The sequence below is a fragment of the Ictidomys tridecemlineatus genome, chromosome 1, assembly GCF_052094955.1.
Source record: "Ictidomys tridecemlineatus isolate mIctTri1 chromosome 1, mIctTri1.hap1, whole genome shotgun sequence".
In the NCBI taxonomy this organism is placed as follows: Eukaryota; Metazoa; Chordata; class Mammalia; order Rodentia; family Sciuridae; genus Ictidomys; species Ictidomys tridecemlineatus.
Genome location: NC_135477.1, coordinates 33,920,620 through 33,947,688, shown reverse-complemented (window position 1 = coordinate 33,947,688; position 27,069 = coordinate 33,920,620). Strand labels below are relative to the sequence as shown.

Here is a 27,069-nt window from a genome sequence, read left to right as displayed (position 1 = left end):
AGATATGGCAAATTCAGTTATTAATTTTAGAAGTGACTTGGGGTAGTTTTTGTTTGTTTGTTTATTTTTCAGTTGTAAATGGACAGAGTGCTTTTATTTGTTTATTTATATTCGATGCTGAGGATCGAACCCAGTGCCTCACACATGCTAGGCAAGCACTCTGCCACTGAGCTGCAGCCCCAACTAGGGTAGTTTTTTTTTTTTTTTTTAATCCATAGGGAAAATGGTTTGGATTTTGTTTTCAAAAATTTATAGAGAATGGGCCTTACCATTATTCATTCATTGAGATGGTAGGGAATAAAAGGTTTGAAATGATCCTTGTTCCTTTCCCACAGTTCAAAATATGCTTATTGTGTGGCAGGATTCTGTGTCAACACCTCTTCCATATGTTTATAGAGTGCAGAGATCTGTGAGCACTCTAGCCTGAAGATTTCTCTTTCTGGAAAACTGATGGGTCAGCTGACAGTACCCTGCACAGGGCAGACTGACCCTCCTGCACCTAGTTTCCTCCGTGCTGACTGGGAATGGGGTTGGAGATGTAGTGATTAATCAGAAACAACCAAGTGCTAGTAACAGAAGAGGGTATCATGAAGAACAATTGGTTAGAAAATGGTTAAAAATCTTAACTGAGTAATTGTTGTGTCAGCTCCTTGTCAGGGTGTACAGAAGCACAGCACCATGGCTAGGTCACAATTCACAGGCCTCAGTTTGGACCAGCTCCTCCAAATAAGCAGCACTCACCAAGACATTGCTAACTGACAGATACCAACTAACATCTGAGGTTAAAGAACGCTGACTTTTCTGAGGCAATTACATAGAAAATGGAGACTTATTTACAAACAACCTCTATGCTCAGATAGGAGAGGAAAAATATAATATTGTAACCACTCTAAAAGAATTTTCATATTAAAGATTGCTCATAAGTCCAAGGGAGGACACACGACAAAGCAGGTAGAACAGGCCAGGAAAAATCAGGACTCACAACTAGGAAGGAGGGCCTTTTTTTTTTTTTTAAAGAGAGAGTGAGAGAGGGGGACAGAGAGAGAGAAAGAATTTTAACATTTATTTATTTTTTCTTAGTTCTCGGCGGACACAACATTTTTGTTGGTATGTGGTGCTGCTGAGGATCAAACCCAGGCCGCACGCATGCTAGGCGAGCGCGCTACCGCTTGAGCCACATCCCAGCCCCCGGAAGGAGGGCCTTGACACAAATGTCCCATTCCATTCAAAGAAGATTTTTCTCTAGATGACCCAAATTCCTTTAAAAAACTATTTCTAGTCAAAGGCTATGAGATGCCCAGTGTTTCAAAATAAGCCCAGGTAGAATTAGTTCAGATGATAGTCTTATTTCTGGGTATTAATTCCTCCCAAGGGTCAAATGAAACCCAACTATAGACACAGGACACTTTCAAGCCAGATCAGGCAGGGCAGGTGACAGCAACAGGACAAAGGCTGGGTTGTAGGAGTCCCAACCAAGGTTAGGAGTACTAACAGTCAGGGGATGAGTCAGCAGAGCCCTCACTCCTGTTGCTATTTAATCATCCTATCTACTCCAGCTGTGGCCAGGGACAAAGTGTAATATTATCAATATTTCTGTTAGTAGGTTGCTAGGTCTTCACACAGGCTAAAAATATAACACCTTCCAGAGTTTTTACAAATTCAGGCTCAATATGTTTCTGAGGGGGGAGGGAGGGAGGGAGGGGGAAAGATGACAATTAAATATATGAAGATTAAGGTGCTGGCAAAGAAAGGTACAAAAGATAACATCTCATTAAATTGGAAAATTTAAATAGCATGCTAATCATAGCAAATGTCCTGTGCTGTGGCTTAGTTATCACAGTGTTCTTTAAGCATCAGAAAGCCTCAACTTGGCTAACTGAAAGCCACTATCTCTGGGCCTCAATATTAAACTAAAATAGAGTCAAGGGAACACTATTTGTTAAAGGCATTTCAAGCCTATTTTTTTCTTGTTATATAGACACATTGTAGATGATATTTTAGAAAGATGCAACAGATAATCTCGATTAGTCAAAAAATAAGGAATTAAAAATATAGGGCTGGGGATGTGGCTCAAACGTGGTGGAGTGCTTGCCCAGTATGTACAAGGACCTAGGTTCCATCCCCAGTACGCGCACACACATAACTACTCCAGGACTGCCAGCTACAGCCTCACACCCCATCACCATCATGCACAGGTTGCTGCTGTTTCCATGCCCCATCCCAAAACTTCTGTAGACAGAAAAGATACAGTAGGTGGGACACACTTGGAAAAAAGGGACTGAGGAAGAAAAAAAAATCAACTACTTATTCCACTGTATGCTGCTTTCATGTAATCTGAGCAGGAAAGATGGAAAAGAAAAAAGAAAGTAGAAAAAGCTGAAAGCAGCATTTTCTCAACTGGGTTCTCTAGGACATTATTCTCAAGACATGTACGCTTCAGAAGAATTTTATGGTCAAAAAACTTGGTGAAAATTGCATACTGTCTCCTTCTTGGATCTTTACAATAAAAATTAATATGTAAAAAATTCTAATATGTCCTAAAATAAACCAGCCTAACTTTCTTTAAGTAATCACTTTTAAATTCATTTAACTCAGAAACAGATTTAAAAAATAAACTAGGTATTAAAATCCCAAAGACTCATGTTTTAGGAAGCACACATTGGGAAATAATTACTTAGGGGAAACGAGTTCTAGGAACAAATTCCCAGGTAAGACAGATTTCCTTCTGAAAGTTCCTTCTCCTTATTTGAAAATATTCAAATAATCAACCATCTTTACCCCTATCTTGCCTGGAATATTTAACCTCCTTACTCACCTGAAATTCCAATAAATTGTCTTTAATAAACATCTTCTAGAACATCTCAAATATTAATCATTCATAGTTTCACATAAATCAGTGTATTATCAGTGCTACCATTTATTAATAAAATGCTTTAGTTTTCAAAAGCACTTTCATTCTCTCTCAGTGTCTGTTCTTTTTCTTCCTTCAAGATATATCACAAATGGTACAGTTGAGACTAAAATCCCAGATTGGTTGATTCTACTCTAGTATCTCTTCTACCAGTAAAAAGGTTTCAATGAGCTGAATTAGGAGACCATAATCAATATCTACCACATGATGCACTTAAAATTATAAAAACCTAATGTGCAGATTTCTAGGAGACAATGTGACTCTTATGACAATATGACAATAAGTGTTAATGAGTAGCTGGGGGGAGTCTCAAATTTTTATAAGCAAATTGTTTATTTCAATATAATAGTGTTTTGGCTAGTCAAAGGGAAAGTCAACTGACTCTACCCTTCACAAATTTTCTTATGACCTCACAAAGTAGACAAAGGAGTAGGAAAATGGCTATGTAAAAAGATTACCCATTTTCAATGATTTTGTTTTTCACACTATAAAAATCTTTCAGACATAGTGACCTAGACTTGAGTTACAAAGAAAACTTGATTTAACAGACCTTTCACATCTAGAGTGTTCATTTGGCATTACTTCTAAAACTATCACTAAAACAGACAGAATGAGTGCAGGAGCCATCTTTGGCTCTTGTTGTATTTAAATATTTTTAACTGTTCCAGTTTTCCACAGAACCACTATTCCAAAGAATATAAGCAAAATTAATCCTAACTTCTATTCCATTTCAGGTGCAAAATCTTTTCATTATCAGAGGAAAGATACTGGTAAAAACACTTATTTCTAGACTAGAAAAAAAAAATCCTTCAATCCTTTCCATCCCTACCCACCCACCCATCCAGTACTAAGGATTGAACCCAGGGGTGCTCTACCACTGAGCTACATCTCCTAGCCCTTCTTTATTTTTCTTTCAAGACAGGGTCTCACTAAATTGCCCAGATTGGCCTCAAACTTGCAATCCTCCTGCCTCAGCTTTCCAAGTGATTGGAATTACACGAATGTACCACTGAGACCATATGAAAAAAAAAATCTTTCAAACCTTTAAACAGAAAATATCTAGGTGTTTACATCTATAAAAGTAACTTTTAAGTCTCTACATGTGTGTGTCTTGGCTAACATCCAAACAGTATGTTAGTAGACTGGCACATATGTTATTTTTTTTTCAGTGCCAACTTCAACTATTTTGTTATCTTTATATTAAGGGGCTGAGTAGGTACTTTAAAAGAAGCCAACAATTAGCCTTGAACAGATGGTTAGGCAATAGCACAATTTAAACAGATCAGACTCAGCAATAATACAAAGTAATCTGTATAGCCCAAGAACTTCCCAAGCACTTCTTCAACTATCATTATTTATTGTGCAATAAACTTACACTAGTGTACTTACACTAGTGTTCTGACTACAACAGGACAATGAAATTGAGCCCCTAAAAGGAAGAAGCCAGCCCAAAGTCACATCAAGATTGAGAAAAGCTAAGAGTAGATTCAGGTTTCCCAATTCTTAAGCCAGTACTCTTTTTATTTTTCTCCTCTGTAGTAATAGTTCTTTGGGAGGCGGGGATAGAGAAGGGCATAGGGTCTATCCCCTCTAACACTCTAATGGTCATGCCATAAATGCCCCACCCAATTAGTGTTCAAGGGAGCATCTGTTACTCATAAGAGTGTATCATCTGCAGAAGAAGCAGCAGATACACTGGGAAATGCTGTGCTGAGCACTACACAACCTCAATATTGTCAACTGACTAATTGGCCAATAAGTAGTGAATGTGAGCCTTTAAATTTAGACAATATAATCCTTAATTAACTTACTTCAAGGTGTTCATTTTTCCTTGGAAGTAAAAACCGAAGCATGCATTCTATGTCATTTACAATAATAATTTTCTAAGGATCATCATGACACTGAAAATGACAAATATTTTCACTTTATAATCCAGTGGTTACCTTGGTTCACACCTACTTGAACAAGGTTCTACATGAAGACTTCATAAACTTGAAAAGCCAAAGAAACACAAAAATCACAGAAAAAATTCAAACTCATTTTGTTAATGTTCAAAATGATCTACAGACACCTAGAAATTACTGATAACTCCTTTGTGACTTGCTCTATGCAATGTGTATGTTCCTGAAAAGTTATATGAAATACTGAAACATAAACTGCAACAAAGAGCCTATGATATCAGAGACTCCTCACCCAGGCTTGTAGAAAAAGAATTCCATGGAAGAAGTGGGTTTGTGCATAGTAGACAAAGGTGCCAAAAACATATATTGGAGAAAAGATGGCCTCTTCAACAAATGATGCTGGGAAAACTGGAAATTCATATGCAACAAAATGAAATTAAGTCCCTATTTCTCACCATGCACAAAACTCAACTCAAAGTGGATTGAGGACCTAGGAATTAAACCAGAGATCCTGAGCCTAGTAGAAGAAAAAGGAGACTCATCATTTCAGATTAGGCCCTGACTGATTTAACATGATTCCTATAGCATAAGAAATAAAATCAAGGATCAATAAATGGGATGGATTCAAACTGAAAAGTTTCTTCTCAGCAAAAGAAACAATCAATGAGGTAAAGAAAGCCTACAGAATAGGAGCGGATTTTTACTACATGCACATCAGATATAGCACTAATCTCTAGGATATATCAAGAACTCAAAAAACTTAACACCAAAAAAACCAAATAACCCAATCAACAAATGGGCCAAGGAACTGAACAGACACTTCTCAGAAGAAGATATACAACTGATCAACAAATATATGAAAAATGTTCAACATCTTTAGCAATCAGAGAAATGCAAATCAAAACTACTCTAAAATTTCATCTCACTCCAGTAAGAATGGCAGCTATTAAGAATATAAACAGGGGCTGGGTTGTGGCTCAGCGGTAGAGCGCTCGCCTCGCACATGCGAGACCCTGGGTTTGATCCTCAGCATCACATAAAAATAAATAAGTGAAACAAAGGTATTGTGTCAAACTACAACTAAAAAATAATTTAAAAAAAAAAAAAAAGAATATAGGGCTGGGGATGTGGCTCAAGCGGTAGCGCACTCGCCTGGCACGCATGCGGCCTGGGTTCGATCCTCAGCACCACATACATACAAAGATGTTGTGTCCGCCAAAAACTAAAAAATAAATAAATACATATTTTTAAAAAAAGAATATAAACAACAATAAGTGTTGGCAAAGATGTGGAGAAAGAGGCACTCATACATTGCTGGTGGGACTGCAAATTGGTGTAAACAATCTGGAAAGCAGTATGGAGATTCCTTGGAAAACTTGGAATGGAACCACCATTTGACCCAGCTATCCCATTCCTCAGTACCCAAAGAACTTAAAAACTGCATACTACAGGGACACAGCCACATCAATGTTTATAGCAGCTCAACTTACAATAGCTGAACTATAGAACCAACCTAGGTGCCCTTCAACATATGAATGGATAAAGAAAATGTGGTATATATACACAATGGAATATTATTCAGCATTTAAAAGAGAATAAAATCATGGCATCTGCAGGTAATTGGATGAAGTTGGAGAATATCATGCTAATTGAAGTAGCCAATCCCCCAAAACCAAAGGCCAAATGTTTTCTCTAATATATGGATGCTAATCTATAGTGGGGATGTGGGGGTGAGGGCATGGGAGGAATGGAGGAACTTTGGATAGGACAAAAGGGAGGAGGCATGAAGGTAGGAAACATGGTAGAATGAGATGGACATCATTATCCTAAGTACATGTATAAAGACACGAATGTTGAGATTCTACTCTGTGTACAACCAAAGACATGAAAAATTGTGCTCTACATGTGTACTATGAATTGAAATACATTCTGCTGTCATGAAAACAAATTAGAATAAATAATTTTTAAAAAAGAATTTAAAAAAACATATTATTTTGTATTCACACAAAAGTCTCTAAGATTGTACAAAGAAATCAAGTCTATATAGGTTGCATTTTCCCTATAAACTACTCCATCTAAGAGTGTGGCAATAATAATAAATAAATAAATTCTCAAAAAAAGATGTCTCTTTTGAAAAAAAGTTGGTTAGACACAAAAGAAGTAGAGAAAATATACCAGTCAATTTCTTTTGCATGTACCTTCCATTGTTTATACAGGAAAGGTGCAACCTAAGAGCACACAACTCAGATAGCCTATGACTTCTATGGTTCCAGACACTTAAATGAATTGTCTGGCCTGATGGTTAGGCATTGCAGCACAGAGGTAGTCTCACCTACTCTTCTCTGGGAAAGAGTAAAAGGGATAGAACTGCAAACAAAACCCTTAAAATGCCAGGGATAGTAAAAAAAAAAAAAATTCAGATTCCACTGAATCTCCATTTATAATGTTGCAGACATCAAAGAGAGCTTCTTTGAGTAGAAAGGTTATAAATGTTTACGCTATTTAAAATAGCCATGGTCTTGGCTTAAAGGCAACTCCAGGGTCACAGGTGAAGGAAGGAGAGAATAACAGGAATTTTCAATAGCAAATAAAAGAGTGTGTTGGTATAGGTGGACACTGGCCCTTGACACATAGAATATTTCAGAATCTTCACTATGACTGTTGCTAAAAATCTGGAAGGGGTTATTCAGAAATAAAGATATGCTTAATGACAAAAATTCTCTGTTGACCATCATGAGCAGACAATTATTTTTTCTGAGAAAGAAAAATGGCATTACTGAAGGAAGTACTAATGTGCTTGGTATATATGACAGAAACTCTCTGGAAAGTTCAAATTAAAGCTTTGGCAGAAAGATGAATAAAAATAAAACTATTAATGAACCTAAAGTGCACATATGAAGTTAAAAGAGGCTCAAAATGCCAAGGATAACAAAATATTGTGTTGAGTGTATTCATTAAAAACACAACAGTGTATTCATTAAAAACACAATAATAGTTTAGTGGAAGAGAGTATAATGTTTATAAATGGATAATGAAAAATGGGTCCAACTCAAGATGGAAGCTGGCTTCCACATCTGATAATAAAGAGAATGTTCTCTATACTGATCAAGACAGACAAAGCACAAGAAAGCAAAGCTCATGCCTCCAGGCCCTGAGGCAAGGAAGGGGAATATAGGGAACTCTGCCACTTTCATCAGGTCTCCCATTCAGATGACTCTCAGGGAAATGGAGCCCTCCCCTAGGTTCTCTTTTGTCATTCCCAGAATCTACCTCCTATACAGTCACTGACTTTAGCTTCAGAGGGGAACCAAGAAAGCTTCTTTCATATAACTCAAGGCTCTTCTGGTTAAGTTTTTTTTTGTTTGGGTTTTAGTGATAGGTGCAATAGTAATGTCAATGTAAAGAATCTGCCATATCAGATTGCCAAATATACAGGCATGAACAAGTCCATCAGCAACAGAAGTTAGGAAACCCTCCAAGCAGCACCACATGTTAATTTAAGAAAAGTTTATCGGGCATCTCAGACCAAATCAAGCAATGAGTAAGCACTGGGGGTCAGGGAAAGAATAAGACAGATACTATGCCCATTCCTGTGGAGCTTACAGTCTAGCAGGGGGATTGCTATTATAAAAGAGGAAGTTTGGGTTGCTTTGGATACTTGAAAACCAGGAATGGAGTTGAATCATTATTACCTATCTGACTCTCCATTAATTCAAAAAGCATTTGAAAATTCTGAAAATAATTGATTCACTTTAGTTAGAAAACAAATCACTACAACTTACTCCTTTATTTTAATTTTTCTAAAAAATACCATTTTGAGACAGAGTCTGGCTAAGTTACTGAGGCTGGCTTTGAACTTGAGATCCTCCTGCCTCAGCCTCTGAAGTACACTGGAATTATAGGTGTGCACCACTGGGCTTTACTTACTACCACTTACTTTTTTTCTTTTTAATTGTAGATGAACACAATACCTTTCTTTAAATTTATTTTTATGTGGTGCTGAGGATCAAACACAGTGCTTCACATGTGCTAGGCAAGCACTCTACCATTGAGCCACAACCCCAGTCCCACTACCCCTTACTCTTAAGGAGCCCATAGAATGTTATTCTAAGCATAGCCCTTTGTAATTCCATCAGATGCATGTCTAAACAAAAACATAATCTTGAGGGATGGGGTAGTGGCTCAGTGCTTGCCTGGCATGTGTGAGGCACTGGGTTTGATTCTCAGCACCACATATAAATAAATAAATAAAATAAAGCCCCCTCCCCTATATATAAATGATTGGGAATATAGTTCAGTTGGTAGAGTGCTTGCCTTGCATGCACAAAGCCCTGGATTTGATCCCTAGAAAAACACACACACACACACACACACACACACACACACACACACACACACACACACAAAATCATAATCTTGCTGAATAGGAAAAATCCACCACCAACTAAATTTTCACCTCCTAATAAATTTGTTGGTTATACAAAATGAGCCATAGATGACTGTACAGAGTATAGGTGAAACTTCATACTAGGACATATGTACTACTTTGCTAATTCTAGTCCAGTGCATGCCTCAAGAAGATCCTTAGTCTGCTATTTACTCTTTACATCTAGTAAGATAGGTCCCAAATTAGCTCCTACCACCTTCCATTCCCCCAAGTTTCCAAATAGGGATAGAGGTTGAATTTAAGGGATTTAAACACCGTATCTGTCTGCCAAACCAAAGGAACATCCCAACTCTATCACTTCTCCTCTTCAGATCACAGGAACATACTCAATATCTCCAGAGACCGGGCAGGTAACATCAGTGAGCAAAATGGCAGATAATACATGTACATATATTTCATAAGCAATGAAACTATAGGGAGTTAAAGAAGAGACTGAAGGGAGACAGCAGCTATTAGGTTTAAAAAATTGAAACTATGTGAGATGTAATTTAAAAAAAAATAGAAGTTCAGAATTTTATGTATATTCCTTAACATACAAATGTCAATCCAAGCCTGTTTAAGATCATTATAAAGATCATACATATCATCAGTTCTTAGCCTTTGTTAACCCACTGTTAGCACATCTTTGAACAGCACCAGTCTTGTGGGCTAAATTCTGCAGACTAAGTGTAGCATCACCCTAGGGATAGGTGAAGTTGAAGGTCCATTAACACCTCAAACTGAAAGAGGGCTTTCTTTCTTAGGCAGCCTAGATGGACTCACAGAGCAATGCCATGCAAGGTAGAGCTGCTACTTATGATCACCAGGTGCTTTTCTTCCCAGAGACTCACAGAACAATCTTCATTTCTTTCCCATAGCAACTCCACCCTTAGTGGTTGCTTACCCGTTTGTCAATGTCATTGTGTTGAAGCTGCACAAAACGTGCACTGATGGCTGCGATGTAACTCTGCTGATTGGAGAACGCCACACGGCCAGCACCTTTGGGGTACTTCAGCTCTGGGTCCGTATCAATGCCAGCATAACAGACACCACCATACAAACGGTCCATGATCATTGCCAACTCAACTGCAAGAAAATAAGCATGGCTTGTATAAATATTTGGAAAGTACTCTCACCCAGGAAAAGAAGGAACATGCAATGTAATTAAGAAAAGGAAAACCCATGCTAAGCATCATGAAAAATGTCCACATTAGTCTTACAACTCAAGTAGGGAAGCTACTCACAGGATATTTTAAAATAAAATGAAAAAAAATTATACACAAGTTTACATAATCAGAACTTAAAGCTACAATATAGAAGGAATGATCTATCAGTAATCCTATTCTAATTTCTAACAGCTTAGTATCTGGAATAGGCCCCAGGTAGGCAAAAAATGTCATGATACCATAACAAGTTATAAAGAAAAAGTTCTATTTACTGATCTCTTAGACTGAAAGCACTTATGAATATCACACTGCTATACTAAGACTAAGATACAGAAAGAATCAACTCCTCATTTTAACTAAAGACATTAAGTTTACAGATTTAAAGCAAGTCTCTATTTTTATTTAGAGTATATTTCATTTGAACTGATAACCTCTCACATAAAAGTCTAAATAATAATACTAATAATGACAATAGAAGCAATGAACATTTATTGAGCACTTAGCTTTAGGAAGCACTGAACTGCTACACGAGGAGTAAAAACATGCCAATCTTGTACCTTGCTATAGGTCCAAAGGTCTGATCTGCTCTCCTTGCCACATTTCTTGCCTTTGTATTGGTATATTTACAAAACACTTTTAGAGAAGACATTTAGAAAATGGACCATTTCAAAGGTTATCTCCACCATACAAGTATCATGGAGAGACATGTAACACTTACCTGCATCCTAAACTGCCTGAAGATAATTGTTTACTGGTTTTATACTGGATAGTACCTCCTTCTTTTCAGGCCATAGCATAAATCCAAAAGACTCAGCTCTACCCTTGGGAAGTGACCCAAACACCCATTTCCCTCCAATACCTGTATATGGTATTTGGAAAGGAGAAGATAGGGAAAATGGAGGATGAAATGGACTACAGCCTTTGTGCAAAAGCCACAGGAGAGCTCCACAAAAATCAGTATCTGGGGAGAAGGAAAGTCCCATAACCTGGTGGGATGGGGGGAGAGTTCTGCAGCAGATTAAAGGGCAGAACGGTTTAAGAACTGCCCTGCCTCAAGATTTCTACAAATACAGGGAGAGCCACGTATTACTGGTTCCTCTAATTCAAGGCTGTTGAGATGGTAAGAAAAACTGTGCCATCATATCAGAAAATCTATCTTTTTACTTCTTCGAAATTTCTTTCCATATCAAACTGCTTATATTGGTGACTACTTTCTAAGTGTCTATTTTTAATAGGAAGAATAACCTGAAACCAACAGGCAATTTTCAAGGAAGAAACTAAGCTAGCAATAACTAAGCCTGAGAGGGAGTGCTACTAAAGATAGAGCAGCAGAAAGTCATCCCAATTATCCTATTATAGTCAGAAGTATTGAATCATATCAGCCAAGGGAGCACTGAATTAGAGCCAAGTGGACTCTATTGAAGCCTGGGAAGGATCCTGGAATCCCATTCATTTGGATGATGCAACAAGAACTGTACCCAAACCCTGAATACCAAAGTTCAATGGTTATTCACACTGCATCCCAATAATCTCTGATGCCTTAAGCTTTTCCTCATATAGCTAATGTTAGTCCCATAACAGAGACCAAGAAATTCAAAGTAGTTAAATTCTCAATTGCAGTCATTAGTGAATTTCCCTTATTGGTGGAATGGGCCCTGGAAATTAAATTCTAATATTTTGAAGACAGGGTTTCCCATGGAATAGAATAAGGGAGGGAACACTTCCCAAGCCTCATGAGTATCTGGGAAAAGAATGCTGGCAAGGGACTAAATGACATGTGTCTTCCACAATATGAAGGACACAAGAAGGCTTCTGATAAGAAGGCACATTTGTGGTAAGCTTGAAACTCCAGTTAAGGAGGACAGTTTCTGTAACCACAAGTCCTTCTATACCTTAGTGGTTTCCAAAAGAATCTTAGCGATCCTCCAATGACAGAGAAGGCACCTTCCACAGGCATAAACATTCCATTATTTGTGACTCTACCTGCTAGAAAATCTTCTTCATGTGCCAAACATTACATCATGACTGATGCTGCTGGCAGTTAAGTACTTTTGAAAGGGAGCAGAAATGTTCATGCAGTTATGCTTTTACAAAAACTGATTATAAAAAAAATCATTTCCATTTATGAGTTTATTATATACAGTCATTCTCTTGGCCAGCAAAAAGTCTGCAGACATATGAGCCAATAATGTCTCACTTAAGGGAAGGATAATTTGTTGAAAAACTAGAAGAACCCAACATGACTAAAGGAAGAGTTTTATGGACAAGATAATGAAAATTTCCCTTTCTCTACCTTAATCTGTATTTTAACTATAGAAAGTCTAATATTCTCATCACTCTTGAAGAAAAAGTAAATAACAGTCAAACAACTGCTGTTTATATTTGGTCTTGTATTTGACTAGTAAGTCTTTACTCAGCACTTCCTGCAGACTGACTTCATTCTAGGTTCGAACACAAGAGGGATATAATTTAAGTACTAAACAGTGTTTCTAGTTATTGAGAAAGCAATTTTCCAATAAGTGACACCTTTTTCCAATACTTCTTTTTTTTGGGGGGGTGAGTACCAGGGATTGAACTCAGTGGCACTCGACCACTGAGCCACATCTATAGCCCTATTTTGTATATTATTTAGAGACAGGGTCTCACTGAGTTGTTTAGTGCCTCACTTTTCCTGAGGCTGGCTTTGAACTTTCGACCCTCCTGCCTCAGTCTCCTAAGCTACTGGGATTATAAGCATGTTTTTTTTCAATATTTCTAATGCTATAAAAACAGCATTTTAAAAAGAGCTACTTTAATACATCCACTAATGTATACAACTGATGAAAACACAGAGCAAACCTTCCTCAAGTCCTACAAATGTCCAACCTGAGACTTTTCTTCTTTTTAATAGAAGGTATAAAGTTACCAACAAATGTCAGAATGTACAGCTACTTTCAGAAGCTAGATTTTAAAGGCTTCTTTAGAGTAAGAATCATTAGTTAATATAGGAAAGTTGTCTCCCTCTGATGGAAGACAAGAGACATGAGAAGACTAGTTTTAGGGTGGAGAGAAAAACAGAAAGAAAGCAAAACGGTCTATCAAGAGTCAAGTAAAATCTTTACGGGTTCATCTCTATCTTGTGAGCTCAATCCTGCTCATGAAATCTGAATCCTTGATAAAGGAAGTACCTTCTTCTTTTTTTCCTCAAGTACTGGGAATTGAACCAGGGTCTTGGATAAGCTAGGAAAGCACTCTACCACCAAGCTACATCCCCAGCCCAAAGATGTGTGTTAATGGGACTTTAGTAAAGTCACTAAGTCTGTGACAGTGAATTCTCACTGTAAATAAATCCTCACTTTCTGTAGATGGAAGAGAAAGAGTAGCACCCAGGAGCATGCTATTAACATTTACCCCAAGAATACTGGGCATGCAGATGAAGAGGTCTGGAGTACACACAGAGGTGACAACAAGCAGGGTCCATGAAGAAGTCAGGACTCTCCAAACCACTTTTCAGTTTTTCCTTCCCATCTAGACAGTGTTCTCAGGGTCTGATCACCACAGGGATGGGAAATTGGCAGGTGTGGCAATCATGTCCAAGGACACACAATACTTTGGACCAAAAGCTCCATACTCATAAGTCAACTCAAGTCATCTCATGACCAACTTCCACGGTAGCAGCAACACAACTATGGGTTTAATCCACACAGTAGCTCTTGTGATGAGCTTCCTTGTGCCATAAACTAAAGAAGGAAACAAGAATACTACAGCTGTGTAGAGCAAACCACATCCCCACAAGTTCTTCTGGGTTGTGACTCTGCCTCTGAAATTGAATCTGAACGCAATTATAATTTCTCGGACTTGCTCCCAATCCTTCAGAAATATGGAAAAGGACCTCACTCACCAGAGAAGAAAACATAATTCCTCCAGTCTGTTCTACCCCAGGGTCATTTCTTATCATTTAATTACAGTTTAAACCCAGTCTGAGACACTGAGAGCCAAATGGAGTGACAGAGAACCCAAGATTTCCCAGGGAAATATCAACACATTCTAAACTGAATCTAGAATCCCCATTTCTTCATTTTGGAAATAAGGACAGCACACATGGCAAAGAGGCACAGGGTACCTCAGGATGACAGAAGTTCTGAAACAAAGGAAGATTGAACTTGACCAGTGGAACTTTCTAAATTTCCCACAGTTTCTGGATTGGTTCACAAGAACAGTTCATATGCATCAAAAAAAGGAAACGTACTCAGATGCTTCTATTCTGCATCAGATATTAAGAAGTTAATAGTTTTAAACAGATGGTAGGAACAACCAAGTCAAACAAAGAGTGCTTAACTAGACTGAATCTAACTGATACCAAGGTGACTGTTACTGAGACAACATCCCAGATCTCAGCTTGCTAAAGCAGCTTCTTTCTGTACAAAGAACCCATAATTTGAAGTGTGGAGAGCTAAAGAATGACTCTTATCTTTTTCACTTATTGTGACATTAGACCGATCATTCCATGTGAACTCTTTCTCATCTCTAAAATGCAAAGTCCATGGCTTACAATCTCATGGAATTATCACGAAGATTAAACATAAAGGAGAGCTCGAGGCACACTGCCTAGTAGATTGATGCTCCAATGTTTAGTTTTGTCCAGAGGCTGTTTTCCTCTCAACTGGTAAATCTTTGCTTAACATCAAGCTCCCCTGGTTTCTGTGCCATAAAAAGCAATTCATCCCCCAGCTCTACTTTGGCTTTATGCTAATATTTCTCAATCCGTCACTTATATGACAAAGTTTGACAGCAGCCCTGGGTGAGGGAAGAGCAAAACCACATACTAATATTAAAAGTCCTTAGCCCTACAGACAAATGCAACTAATTGTTAAATCTGGAATTTATTTGGGACATTTCATACCAAACTTTGGACTAGGTAAAAAAAAAAAATTCTGCTGTTGAGAAATTTGATACAGGATGATTTTGGCGTGCTACTACTTCACAGAACAACAACAACAAAAAGTGTGGTTACAATACTCCTCTTTCCTAAATCACAAATTGGGATGCTTCTCAATTCATATGAATTAGGTAATGTTTATACAGAATGTGTGGAATCAATAATCTTAGAAAAATTCATGCTACATATTCTCCCCATATATGACATGTATCACTGAATATTTACCTCAGAAGGTTTTACCTCCCAGCGCTAGGAATAGGGATTGTCTAGCATGCATGAGACCCAGCTCCTCAAAACAAAAAACATGCCATAGAAAAGCTATCCTCATAATAGAATAAGGGAGGGGAGCTTAGAGAAGGAAATTTCAGAATCCATCAAAGAATATTAGTAGGGCAAAAAAAGAAAGAAAACAGTTATCAGAATAATAGTCAGGAAAGATAGGAGATCCAAGGATGACCAAGCAAATGGTAGGTTCCAAGGGTTCAGATAAGCCATCTTTCAAGATTGATTTGTTCTGCAGGGCCTAGTCCAAAAAAATGTTGGAAGGAAGTCGTGAAGTGAAAGAACAGCTCACATGCCTCTGATTAGAAAGAACAAGGGCTTTTCAAGCCTGATCAAGGTCAGGAGTGGGTGGACCACAAAGCCTGGTCACTACAGCAGTCCTCAAATCAGATGCTTAAGCCAAGAAGCTGGAATCAGAGAAATACACATGTTAATAAACTGGGGGAGTATGTGGGGACTAGATATTTGATTCTCCCCTTATCCTGATGGTCTCCTCATGACCCCCAGCTGAGGTGTGCCTTTAGAGAGGTCTTAATGCCATGTGGATATGCAACAGGGCTATTTCTCATGGACATTCAGGAAGACACATTGCTCATATTACTTGAATAGAGAGTGGCAATGTACACTACTTCCAGGTGGCAGCAGGTAGAGCACCATTTCCCTGTACCAACTCTCCAAAGAATGTAAAAATTTTAACCACAAGGTGGCATGGTGGGTCTACGTACAGCCTTTCCCAGCAGGGAGATGAGATGAGGTAGGGCACACATACAGAGAAATAAAGATCTAAGGAACACTATACTTCATCTTTGGCTTGCTACAGTCCCTGACAGATGAGATGATAAGAACATATATTATATGACCTAGAGAAATTCATCAAAGGTGATAAGAAAACTCATCTAAATCTAGATTTTCCTTTGATATTTTCCCATTTTCTGGTTAATTTTTCTAGACCTGTGCTTTTTTCCCAAAACCTTAATTTTAAAAAGGAGGGCTGGTGAAAGGACCAGAAGATATAACCTAAACTCGGTCAGGACAATACTGCTTGAAACAGGTTGCCTTATTCCTGTATTTCTGTTTACAGTTTCTGTTTGGAGGGATAAAGGCTGTATTTAGAATAACTATTAGTGATGAAGGTTCCTGGACTTACAGTGGGGAAATTTCAAAGATTAAAAACAAAAACAAACTAACAAAAATCCTCACGTAATCCAAAGGAATAACTCTGGAGTAATAACATTTTGAGTCACTCTGACTTGGTAAAGGACAATTTTGGGGCCAGGATAAAGTGAAAATCCATGTTAACATCTAAAAAATCTCATCTGTTTCATTGATTTAGTGACTAAAATAGTTTTAAGACTTTAGAATTTTATTACTACAATACCTCTTGGAAGTAATAAAAAGTGTACTGAAGTACTTCAAACAAGATCTAAGAATCATTATGTCAAAAGAATATAAATCAGCCTCCCATTAATCCTAAATTAGCATTCTATTGATGCATTTATTGTTTATTCTGTTCTGAAATCTTTGACTTTGTAAGTATGATGACCTGTTTAACATGATGATGGAATGTTCACTCAGTTTGGTATGACATGCAACTTGCTTGTTTGTCAGTGGATGTTTAATAAATGTTTATTGTTCAAGTCAACTACATTGTAACTGATTTAAGATTTTATAGCAAAGTCAAATTGAATTCCTTTAAAAATAGTCTTCTATTCCAAGAGTCCACAAAACTCAGTGTGTTGCAAAGAAACATAACTATGCACATGAATAAAAGCTACAGATAATAACTCTTTTGTTTAGATCACATGGCTTCTAATCTGGAAATTCTGGGAGACAGAGTAAAATATAGGACACTAATATAGATGATCTAGCCACTTGGAAACTTGCTGCATTTATGGGATTTTTTGGCAAGGGGGGAACATTTCCACTAGATTAAGTGATTTTTAGATTATACCCAAATAACTACCAAAACAAAATAATTTTATGGCAAAAAAAAATTCTAGTTTTAAAAAAAAGAGAACCTCAAGACTTATAGAATTTAAGGTATACTTTTCTCTAGGCAAAACCCACAAATCCCCTGTCTGACTAGGTAACTAAATATATTTCTTGTCTAGTCCTAGAACTTGTAGCATCTTGCAGACACTAAATGTTAAAGAATATAATTTTGTGTCTTGGTGACAGAGAGATAGTACAGCAAATGTGAAAAATGCATCTTCATAGGATTTATGGAGGAAAAATGATATAGAGCAAATGTGAAAATGCATCTTCATAGGATTTATGGAGAAAAAATGATATATCTACCCTTCCAAATCATTCAAACAGACCGAATAACGGATGAGTAATATAAAAGGGAATTTAGTTTATAAACTGGAGTTTCTGTGACTTAAACATAGATGTAGGAGTTAAATTCTGTTTTGTTAACTTGTAATTGTAGGTCTTTTTCTTTTAGAATATTTTTGTCAGATTCCCATCTAAGAAAGAAGGAGAGGGACTAGAATATTAAATTTATACCTGTAGTTGCAAAAAGGAATACCAAGAATATTAGCAATGAAAGTCCATTTGTAGAATACATATGCATTTAAAAGAATACCAAAAAAAATTTTATTCGTCTCCATTTCTAAATATAACATCCATTAGAAAAAGTCAGGAATATTCCACAACACGACCATTCATAATTTTTTTTTAAAGTGCACATTTAAGTTAGAAACTAAGGACTGCAGTTCCCAAGTGAGCTTGTTCTTCCTAGACATTATTCTTTATAGCAGATAAAGAGGGGCCATCTTTGCTGCTTTGCTTTCTTTGTTTTGGCACAGTTTTCCATTAGAATGAAGTAAGACTCAACAATTATTTGACTTTCTGAAATAATGTAAAATCATAAACTCTAGAGTCATAATTATAACTTTAAAGTCCTTCAAAATGGAATTATGAATATATCTTTACATAGGTCTAAAGTTATCTTTTAGGTGTGAACTGGAATTGAAATTTGAATAATTATGTTGCAAATGTTTAGAAACTTTCAAAATTAGTCATCAAAGTCATAGAACCAAATACTATAGGTTATCTTTTACATTTCTGTTTTCATGACTTAATTTTAATGATTTGCTTTTTGTTTTATATTTTAGGTAGAACTAAGTCTACTTACTTACAAATAACATAGAGATAATGTATTTCTGCAACTGTAGGGGCAATGGAACCTTGTATTTTTGGCTTGTTTTTTTTTTTTAAATTCATTTATTCTAAGTGCTCTAAAAACTTAGTCTTAGAAATAAATTTATTATATCCCACTGGCAATAATATTGATTATCAGGAGGCTGATGCACAGCTACTTAGATTTGTCTTTGGATTTAATAAATATTAAAGTCTTCAGTTCACATCACTTCAAGCTCTTAGGCAATTATGATTCTGCTCAATCTCAGCAGCATAGTTTATCACATCATTAGAAACAATTAAAAAAAATAGGGAGGCTTTTATAAAGTTATAACAAAAATGCCAAAGTCCATAATTCATTTCTTGTAGTCCATGAGCAAAAATAGGAATCTATCTCACTTGGGAAGAATTCAGTTTGATTCTCAGGAATATTATTTCCAGCAGTGGTCTGGCTCATCACTGAGTAGGCACACAGACACACTGGACAGATTTCTGATGGGTGACTTCTTTTTCTGTCACACATAGCAATGCAAACTGTCATAAGAATGCTACCCTGCAAATACATACATATATATGTATTTTTATACATATATATTTTAAACATAGTTAAATAGGAAACATGATGGTTTAATGAAATTCACCCCTGCACCATAAAAAAAAAAATAAAGAATTTGGGGAGAAAATAATTGTGAAAAAATCAGCTCAGTGAAAAAACAACATGACAGCCTTCTCTTGGAGATTGTGTGGAGCTGACTGGAAACCTAGAACATTGTTAGGATGAAATACATTGGGGATTTTGTTGTTGGTTTTGTTGTTGTGGTGTTACTATTTCCACTCACCAGCTCGAAGGGGTCGTGGAACTCCCCCAACAAAGATAGTTTTTCTGGGGTCCAAAGGCTGAGAACCATCCATTACAAAGTCACTGTCACTTAGGTTCCATGGTCGAATTTGCACCTGAAAAAAAGTCGTTTACTTGGTCCTTACTTCATTTCCATCAACCCCAAATGAAAATAAGATGACTAAAGACAAACCCGTATCTGTTTATTTTACAACATACAGGACCCAAACAAAATCCAGTTAATTAGTTAAGGTAATTTGCAGGAAGTGACTTTATGTAGAACGCTTGGGGAAGTTATTCAACATTCCAGACACATACCAGGAAACCTTCAGAAAACCATGGGTGACTTTTTTTTTTTTTTTTTTTTTTTGGGTTTTTAAAGGCAGCCTTTTGGCAGGTTTTGGGTTTTGAACCAGATTCATTTTAACATATCATAGTTTCTTTACAACCTGTCACAGTACACCATTTAGCTTTTTAAAGCCCATTTAAAAGGAAGGGAACAGGAGTATTAGAAATATTTTCTAAGTATTATCTCTATGTCTGGCTTTTTAATTCTTATCAACCTCCCAAATTTAAAGTACTTATCTTTGAGCAACATGATTTAACTTAGATTAACACTCATCAAGTTAGCAAGGAATTATCAGAGATATCAAACATGAAGCATGTAGAGTGTCATCCAATTTTGATTAATTTACTTGATTTTGCTAAACAAGATTTACACAGTTCTTTTCTTTCTTTTTTCTTTTTCTTTCTTTCTTTTTTTTTTTTTTTTTTTTTTTTTGTTCTGGGGAATGAACCCAGGACCTTGCACACCCTAGGCAAGAGTTCTACCAATGAGATACACACCCAGCTATTTTTATTTTGAGATAGGGTCTCACTAAGTTGCCTCAAATTTGTGATCCAATCTAGCTGGGATAACAGGTGTGCACCACTGTGCTCAGCTTGCCAATTGCACTTTCAAAATGCCTTGTATTCACTCTAAAACTGGCATTGCTCTTTAGAAACAGTCTATACATCCCTTAAGAAGCTAGTCAATTCACCCTCACCCAATATTTTGCTTTTTATGACATTTTTGCCCTTACCAGTCAGTCAGAAGCCACAAAAGCTTAATTTCTTCCTTAGACTGAAAACCTGGACTTGTCTGCAATTTTCTTAACATTGAAACATTTGTTCCATCTTTATTGCATGAAATGAAAAGAAAAAAAATCCAGCTCTTTCCTTGTAAAATTTGGTGTTTGGCTAAATCATCATTCCCTTGATATTTACCACAAAGGCAGATTCACCAGCATTATAAAGCATCACTTTTAAATGTCTTCATAAGGACCCATTACTAATTTTTGATTTAAAACATGATAATTTCCTGCTACTACAAAAATAATTCCAATATCACAGATTAAAGGAAAAGAGTGTTATCTTTTTCTACAAAGAATCCTCTCTTCTAGTCTTTTTCTTAATAAAGCAGTTAAGCAACTTCTGGACCCAGTTAGGTGATTCCAATGACCTTATGCTAATTGAGATTTGTCATGGACTACCTCCCCCGCCCCCCTTGCCTTTTTTTGAGACAAAGTCTTGATAAGTTGCCCAGGCTGATTTTGAACTTGTGGACTCAAGTGATCCTACTGCCTTAGCCTCCCAAGTAGCTGGGACTGTAAGAACACACCACTGTGCTCAGCTGGTCATGGATCACTTTGTTTGGAAAATGAAAACAGCCAGGCATGGTGATGCACGCCCTAATCCCAGAAGCTGAGGAGGCTAAGACAGGAGGATGGTGAGTTCAAAGCCAGCCTCAGCAAAAGCAAGGCTGCAAAGCAATTCAGTGAGACCCTGTCTCAAAATAAAAAATAGGGCTGGGGATATGACTCAATGGTTGAGCATCTCTGAGTTCAGTCCCCATTACATCCCACCCCACAGCAAAAACAAACAAACAAACAAAAAGTTGCTGTGGGGTATCCATAGTGATCTGTTTTCATTAATCAAACCAAACTCTTTTGTAATAGCAGTAGGTTACCACTGTTCAAAGGAACCCTGCAGAAGATCTCACACCTTCCTGCTGAGAGCTCCATCACTGCCTTTTCTCCCCCCACACTCCCTCCCTCCACCCTCACTTCATCACATCACACACAAACTTTTCCTCTACCATATTCTTGGTATTACAGATTAGATAACAATACAGCAAGAGGGCTCAGGACACAGTGCTTATTAACCATAGGCACAAAACTTGTATTTCCCAGCTGCTACCAGAAAACTGTTGCTCAAAAGCTGGCACTTCTATAAAACTAGAAAAATGTCAGCACAGGCCAACATGAGCACCCTCTATACATGCACTATGCAAAAGTAACAAGGTGGTACTTAAAAAGTACTTAAGACTTAAGAAGTTCCACTTACATTGGGGTCTCTCTCTGAAAAAGAAATTTTTTTTCATAAGGCATATTTCTCCATCTTCTTAGGTTTAGCTTTAGACCTCAGGGCCAGATACAAATGTCTCATCTGGACTTACTCTGTGGATATACTTTCTGATCCTGATTTTTATTTTATTTTTGCTGATTCTGGGAATTGAACCCAAGGCCTTGGACAGGCCAGACAAGAGCTCTACTGCTGACCTACATTCCCAGAATGATCCTGATTTTTATGTCTATTTCTGTATTATAATATCATATACTTCATAAGCTGATACAAATACTCTATGAAAAGGCTAAGTATAAATAAAAGAACTGCTTTTCAATTATATTTTTTCTTCAATAATCATTTTTGAGAATGAATGAAGTTAGAACTTTGTCCTAATTCAATATAAATTTCCCCCAGCCATACAACTTTTATATACATATGGACAGCTCTGTATGTGTATATATTTGAAGTGACTCATCCAGTGTGTTGTCAAAGAGGCCCTACTCTACACAGTAAAGACTCAGCATTCTGGGGACAAGTGTAGTGATATCATGCAGAAATAGTGAAGAGTCCCCTAAATGAAGCTAACAGAATTCCAACAATCCTTCTTGGAGCAACCCAATCACATTTGTTTATAAAGGTGATTTTAGGAAGAGGTGCTGCTATATCATTTGGGAGGCACATACCCTTTGGCCATGCTATGTCCTTACAACACAAGCTCAAAGTCTGTAGAATAAATGCACCATGACACCAGGACACTTTTAGCAGGCAGGCAGTGATACACTGGAGGAAACCACTCCTGAAGGAACCAGGCACTTCTGAGCTCCAGCAAGTAGCTACTTTTTATGAGAATGTTGTTCTTTTTCTTAAAGAGTGGCTATAAAATCATATTTTTATGTGAAACATCAAGATTCTAAAATGTTGGGAACTAATTCAATGGTTAAAATCACTGTATAAGTGAAACAAAGTGCCAGATCTACCCTGTGGGTCCTGGTCTATGATCTTTGGCTTGAAAGGTTTAGTTATCTCATAGCTTACAATGCAATGTTCTTTTCCATAGCATTTATAAGAGAAAATACAAAAATAGTTTTTCTTTAGTTTCTTTTTTAAGTATGTATTCCTATGGAAGCTCTCCTGAGGACCTGGACACCTACTTTGGGCTGAATTCTGTATCTTCTCAAATTTTATCTTTTAAATTAAAACATGTATAAGTGTTTATCTCCAAAGGTAAAATATTTTTAGGAATAAAGGCAAAATCAAACACAAAGCTTGATGATATAAATACCATACGACACCGAGACTTTAATAACATCAGCCTTCAAAAAAATCTAAACACCTGTAACATAAATAAAATCAATAGTTTTTAGTGAAAGTACTAATTTTCCTTTTCAAGGTTTCCCAAAATGCATTCTATGGAACACAGGTCCCTACTGTTGATATACCAGACAAGTAGTATTTGGGAAAAGCTACAGATTATCTTCTCTTTGGGAGTTTCACAGTATCCACTGACATATTTAAAAGACTCTGAGGAATTCTACAGACAAGAAATTTGTTCACTGTTTATCTCAGCATCTCAAAAGTTATTTCCATGGAACCCTTTGTATAATATTCTGTCCTGTTCTATTTTACCCTTAAGGTGGTTTATCAAAATACAACATATTAAGGCTCGGGATATAGTTCAGTTGGCAGAGTACTTGCCTCACATGCACAAGGTCCTGGGTTCAATCCCCAGCAGCATCATGTATGTGTGTGTGTGTGTGTATACATATTAAGGTAATGACTAACATAACAAAATGTTGCAGAAGCTTCACTCCAGCCTAGACCTTTTCCTCGCTTATTTTCTGCTATTGCTCTGAAAGGTTTGCTTTTATAGAAACTAACATTAAATACTTAAGAGTAAATTTAATATTAGTAAGTTTAAATTTTAGCTGTTCAAAGAATTGAAAGTTTTCTGACTGAACTGCATTAAAATATGTTAGCAAACCAATTTGATGATTTTGTCGTCAATAAAGAATGAAATACCTAATTATAGATCTATATGAAAACTAAAGTTTCATCATACTTAAAACTAAAGGCCATTAATAGGGATAAGATTAGGCCAAGTGGTAGGAAAAAATATTAAGAAATGTAATGTGGGTCACTTCTTTAAACAGGTATACAAAAGCATTATTTGCAAAAAAAGATTTCAATGAAAATTTACAAATATAAAAATATATTTTTATATTCTAAGTATAAAATTACAATATAAAAATATATTTTTGCTGGGTGCAGTGGCACACTCCTATAAACCCAGTGACTCAGGAGGCTGAGGCAGAAAAATAGCAGGTTTGAGGTCAGCCTCAGCAATAGAGAGAGACCCTCAGCAACTGAGTGAGACCCCATCTTAAAATAAAAAAATAAAAAGTAAAAAGGACTGAGATTGTAGCTCAGTGGTAAAGTGCCCCTAGATTCAATCCCTAATTTAAAAGTGGGGGGCATTTTTGTTGTATCTTTAATTATAGTAAAAGAGAAAACACAGGTTTCATAACAGTTTTTTTTTTTTTTTTTTGATAGTACTAGGGATTGAACTCAGGGTCTTGCTCATAAAAGGCAAGTACTCTATCAGTAAGCTACACTCCCCCCCCCCCCCCGCCCGCCAGCTCTTTTAATTCTATTTTTAGAGAGGCTCTTGCTAACTTGCCCAGGCTGACCTGAAACTTTCAATTCTCTGAAGTAGCTGGGATTATAGGGATGCACCACCATACCCAGTTATAAGAGCATTTTTTAATCAAACCCCAGGGTTTTAAGTTTCTGAACACGACCTAGCCTCCCTATGGCTCTAGAATTCTCTGAGTTTAGACCACAATTTAGTATTTAGATGCTCATCCACCAATAAATAATGTCTTGAGATCATTTTGAACATCTCACCCTATATTTTATCCCTGTCTGGTAACCTCCTTAGGTTACAAAACGTTGCATCACAGGAATATCCTACTGCATAGTGGCTTCATTTTCATCTGTCCATCTCAAAGCAGGTCTAAAAAGCAACCAAACTATTCAAAGTACAATACAATACAATAGTACAGTCTGGTGGTCAGGTCAGAGAACTATTTGAGCCAACACTCCTTCCCCTGCCATTTATCCATTTGCTCTTTACCATAAAGCACATGACTCAGCTCAGATACCACCCCCAACTTATCCCTCTCCTCCCCATTTATTTATTTCCTTTTCCCTCTTTTTAGTACCCTTCAAACTCCTACTCAGGATCTTCAGGAAAAAGTCACCAATTTTCTCTCCCTAATCTTATAATCCTTTCATTTTGCATGAAGCAGAAAAACAATACTGCAGAACCATCAGGACTGAGCACTGCTCTCTCCAACAAGCAGGAACATCCCTGCTCATCCCAAAAGCCAGGATGAGTCAGCTAAACCCATGTCCACTGACATACAGCTATAACTGGTTAGTTGTTGTGGTAATGAACTCAGACCCATCCCCTACTGTCAGCAATTCTATTTTAAGCATCACATAACTCACTAAATGAGTAGAGTGCCCTAGCACTATCAGAAATAAACTAGTTTGTGGTTTGTAACTCATATTTATCTCTTCCATAGTATAAGGAGTTTGTTTTATTATTAATCATCAAAACTAATGGCCACAGCAGCAAATTTATGGTTTGGACTCTTCAAAGAATAATCATTAACCTGCTTTTTACCTCATAACCCCCTAATGAACAGATTAGCCAGTTTCTAGGAATTTAGATGCCATCTATCATTCTCAAGTGCTGCTTTCTTAACCAACAGAGAGAAAAAAGGAGATGCCATCCCAGTATCTTCTGGGGGAAATAGAAAGGAACCTGGTAGGTGATCAAAGTTTTTGGTCTAGATAAGCATTCTGTATCCTAGGCAGCTCTTGACCTCAAGGCAAAAAGTTGTAACTCTGGCACTCAGACTATTCCTTAGATACAAGTAGTCCCCCCTAAGGACCTCATCAAAAGAGCCAGGATTCCTTTTAGATAGGCAGCCAAAATTAACTCTGGGAAATTGTCTCATGTTCTAGGATACTCCAGATCTAACACATGCCTTAGGAAATTGTCCAGGTATAAAAATAAAAACCCTTACTACCTGCACCAAGCTGCAGAGCCTACCTGACGGAAGGTTATACAGCCCCTCTGGGACCTTCAGCTACTGATGACCGATTCAAGCACAACACTCTTTATACTGTTTCATAAGGGCACTTAGTATAGAAATAGAGCATGTATGCCAGGTGCTGTGGCACATGCCTGTAATCCCAGCAGCTTGGGAGGTTAATGCAGGAGGATCCCAAGTTGAAGGTTAGCCTCAGCAACTTAGCAGACTGCCTCAAAAAAAAAAAAAGAAAAGAAAAGAAAATTAAAAGGATTGGAGATATAACTCAGTGGCAAAGAGCTCTTGGGTTCAATCTCTTGTTATCCCCAGAATGTTATGTATATACTTGCACTGTGCTTGATTTAATAAAACTATCATCCATTAAATGCTAAAGCCAGAAGACTCAAGTCAATACTTTCTCTGTAAAGGCTCTCCTGACTTATCTCAGAAACTTCTGACCACTCTCTCCATTGACCATTCCCCCACCACAACTACTCACTATAATACTGTAGCTCTGAGTACCTGTGGCTCCTTTTAGAGTCCTCTTAGACTGAGACCACATGGGTCCCAGTTGCCCATATAGTGCCCAACCCCTAGTAGATGCTCTTTTCAGGTTTGGTGAATGAATACAGGTTCATTCACCAAACATACTGGTACCTCAGGAACATTTCTAATAGCTGCTCTTCTACAGCTCCCAGATTACTCGTTCTATTGACAGCCACCTTCCAGAGGCATGGGAATATAGTGTGTTTGGTCACCAGTGGGTACCTTAGGGATTGGGCTTAATAAATGCAAATTTCTGATATCATTAGATATCAAAATTACTTAGTATTGATCACCACTGCTGATTCTTTCACATTGCTTATAAAGCCTAACTATGAACCTGAAAGGAAGAAGAAACCACTAGCATTTTTGAGCATTTGTACGTGCATCATGTGCTAGGCATTTTTATATAGTTACACTTGAACCTCAACCCAACTCTTTACTGCAAAAAT

At 37.2% G+C, this 27,069-nt stretch overlaps 1 protein-coding gene across 7 annotated transcripts in view; it reads right to left on the bottom strand.

Moving 5' to 3' along the window:
* Window positions 1–27,069, bottom strand: part of Cpeb3 (cytoplasmic polyadenylation element binding protein 3) — a 181,125-nt gene that overhangs the window by 10,485 nt on the left and 143,571 nt on the right. For all 7 annotated transcript variants that reach the window (XM_078038110.1, XM_078038113.1, XM_078038122.1 and 4 more), the window contains 2 exons: window positions 19,588–19,702; window positions 10,143–10,324 (listed from right to left, as the gene is read on the bottom strand). In XM_078038110.1, coding sequence (XP_077894236.1) covers window positions 10,143–10,324; window positions 19,588–19,702 — 297 coding nt within the window. The remainder of the gene's footprint in view (window positions 1–10,142; window positions 10,325–19,587; window positions 19,703–27,069) is intronic.